Source organism: Helicoverpa armigera, chromosome 27 (assembly GCF_030705265.1).
Source record: "Helicoverpa armigera isolate CAAS_96S chromosome 27, ASM3070526v1, whole genome shotgun sequence".
Classification (NCBI taxonomy): domain Eukaryota; kingdom Metazoa; phylum Arthropoda; class Insecta; order Lepidoptera; family Noctuidae; genus Helicoverpa; species Helicoverpa armigera.
In genome coordinates, this window is record NC_087146.1 from 4,687,791 (window position 1) to 4,690,753 (window position 2,963).

Sequence of the window (2,963 nt, forward strand, 5' to 3'; positions counted from 1 at the left end):
GACTAGTGTCTTCTTACCATTAAATTCTGCAAGGGCCTCTTTGAAATAAAACTTTTTGATTTTAGACTAAGACTCCTTTGGAAGTGAAAGCCGAATAATATAAATACAACCTTCTTCACAACTGGCTGGCAAACTTCTTTCTTGAAAAAGAATGCAACTTTCAGCCGCATTTTGTTTTCAAGTCTGACATTTCCGACAAAAAATGTCACTACACTATGCACTCATCAGGATTAAGTCAACATTATATAAAAAACCATTATTTAATAACTGTAAAGCGGTACAGTTATGATACCATATCGAAATTGCGAAGTATTCGCTAGTGTCATTTTCTTTTTTGTAATCAAAATTTTCTGTAGTTTGGCTATCTGGTATCGCGGTATGTATAGGAAGCAACCGACTTTAACGAGTATACCAGAGCGCAACGAGAACGAAGATGAGCATCTAACTAATAAATGGGTGCCGAAGAAAAAACACGAGGTGCTTAAAGCTAAGTATAAATGTCTTAAGAAACTCTTCCAAATATACGATGCAAGCGTGATTGGGATCCTGCCTGAATCGTACGGCCCCGAAGGCTACTTAGAGGAGGATATTAAGGCCAACAAGAAGAGGAAGAAGCGGTCGCATCGCACCAAGACTGACGCATGTGCTGGGACCACCGAAGTCTCCAGCGGCGACGCCACAATCCACACTGACACCGAGAAGGAGTCCATCGCGACCGCTGTCATCAGAGACTTGAAAATGACTCAATGTTCTTGCACTTCCACGCAGATGGAGTCGCTAGTGTCCAAGGACAACAAGTACTCAGCCACACAGGAGTCTAAAGAAAACATGACTGAAAGGAACTCATCGGTAGACAAAAACTTGATGGTAGAACAGCCCGTGGGGCCGGAGCGGCGAGAATGCGAGTTCACACAGACGAGCGAACCTCATCAGCACCCTCACCAGCACCCTCACCCGCCGATCCCCTTCCTCATGATCAATGAGAAGCGAAAGCTGACCCGGTTCCAGTGCTTCATACAGCGAATCTTCGGTATTCGTCGGGAAAGACCGTATAAGAATTACGTGTTACCGAACGGCCATGTGTATGCTGCCAGCGATAATAATATCACGCATAACTTTTGCGAGAAGAGACGGCGAAGGGGGCTGAGGTTCAGGAGGCTGCGGCGGCCGAAGAAGATACAGTCGGAGATCGCACTGAGGGATGTCAACAGCCCGGTTATCTTGACGTATGTCCAGTCAGTGCAGAGAAGTTGTTTAATGGACACCACGCCGAGACAGTGTCCGATTTTGGGATGCTGCATGCGCTCTTACGGTTTGTAGTTTTCTTTAGAAACTGTAATTGTAATCAAAGTCAATTGTATAAAAATGATTTTTAGCAGGTAATATAATTTTCTTTAACTTTTTCAGGCATCATAAATTACAACGACCACCTAAACCTCTGCCACTTCCCCGACAGAAAGTTTATCTGTCATTACTGCCACGAGGGCTTCGAGAGAGAATACGACAAGTTTGTCCACGAGAACGAACACATCGGCATCACCAAGCTGGGAGCCACCAACATCTCCACCCCTTCGACCGATCGACAGACCCTCAAGAAGGCCAGTAACACCCAAACCGACCCCGAGTTGACGAAATGTGATGTTCCAGAAGATAAATTGAAGAAAATCGTGTCGTTCTTCGATAAAATCTCTGACCCGGACCAAATTTTGACGGAAATCAAGAAGAATAGATTCTCTGAATCTAACCTGCAGAATTCTAAATCGGGGACCAATGAGACGGCTGAATCGTCGGATTCCGACAAGAGGACGGTCAGCTGCGTGAACCTACATCGGAAGGTGGATAAGTCGAAGTGCGCCTCATCTGCTGAATCCGAGGTGACTTCGAAACACCAGTTCAGCTCGCCTATCACTTGTCACATTTGTGGAGAGACTTTCAATTACAGGTAAAACTAACCACGAGCCTGGTAAGTTGAAAGACCGTGGTCTAGGAACATCATGTGCTGCAGCCTGGCAATCAACCATTATCGTGGATAGTTCTTCATTATACAGTAACTAACAGTTATCTATTAGGTAAGTCTGGCAAAGGAAACATTCCCAATTGCCTGCATTTTTCTGCCCCTTTAGCAGCTGGAGGTCCGGAGTTTCATCTGTTGAAGGGGCTACCCTCATGTTAGTTTTAACTCCTTGTGTATTACGGAGGAAACGCACTCTCATTTCCTTTATTCACTTCCTCCTCACCAATCCTTACATATCCACTTCGAAATCTTCCCGTTCCTTTCCACAGGCGACAGCTAAGCCTTCATGTAGACCTGGAACACCGAGTCCACGACAAGTTCTCCAAGTTTCACAGCTGCGCCGCCATCCTCAGCAACAGAGCCACGAATCGAGTCGACATGGTCTCCGAAGACGGCAAAATCAAAGTCCAAAGCATAGACAGGTCTCACTCCGGGATACGGAGGTCAACTTCAAGTCTTAGCCAAGACACGTACTCAGAAGTTTCCAGAAGGAAGTCTGACGAAAGCTTGAGCTGCGATCCCTCCACGAATATAGTCTACTATACTTCTATGGAGACAGTTAAGAAGCCGTCAATGGTTAATAGCATTGTCAAGAAAGTTCGGAGCGGCTTCAACAGTTATAAGTGGGAGCCGGGTACAAAAATTATTCGTGTGTAGTCCGTCTTGTGAAGTGGCATTTTGTAAGTGTTTTGATAATAATATAATGAAAAAGTACAATTTTTGGATTTTATTTTTGTAGTTGTACATAAACTTTAGTTATTCATAAACTGCAAAACGATTTTTGTCCTTTTCACTTGGCTAGCTGTAAGCATTGACTGATTGAGTCAAGGGCTACATCTTGTCTAGGGACGTTTCCCCGAGAAAAGCGAGTAAAATAGCTAGTACAATCCTTTTTTATTGGTTCCAACAAAGCTAACAAGAACATAAAGAAAATAAAACAAACCAAAAT

At 44.1% G+C, this 2,963-nt stretch overlaps 1 protein-coding gene across 2 annotated transcripts; it reads left to right on the forward strand.

The window, feature by feature from the left end:
* The first annotated feature begins 169 nt into the window (after positions 1–169).
* LOC110369643 (uncharacterized) lies at positions 170–2,743 on the forward strand. 2 transcript variants are annotated; one of them, XM_021325155.3, is made up of 3 exons: positions 170–1,312; positions 1,408–1,942; positions 2,284–2,743. In XM_021325155.3, exons 1-3 carry the CDS (start codon positions 286–288, stop codon positions 2,669–2,671), a joined length of 1,950 nt encoding a protein of 649 aa, XP_021180830.2. In that variant the 5' UTR covers positions 170–285; the 3' UTR covers positions 2,672–2,743. The 2 variants fall into 2 exon arrangements, with proteins under 2 accessions (XP_021180830.2, XP_021180831.3); XM_021325156.3 differs by having other exon boundaries at positions 1,408–1,874; positions 2,284–2,625.
* Positions 2,744–2,963: the final 220 nt, after the last annotated feature.

Bases quoted from the DNA above. Each gene is read 5' to 3' on its own strand.
- LOC110369643 (XM_021325155.3), top strand. From the start codon at position 286: ATGATACCATATCGAAATTGCGAAGTATTCGCTAGTGTCATTTTCTTT. The intron at 1,313-1,407 runs GTTTGTAGTTTT...TAACTTTTTCAG, and splicing joins ATGCTGCATGCGCTCTTACG to GCATCATAAATTACAACGAC. The intron at 1,943-2,283 runs GTAAAACTAACC...TCCTTTCCACAG, and splicing joins GGAGAGACTTTCAATTACAG to GCGACAGCTAAGCCTTCATG.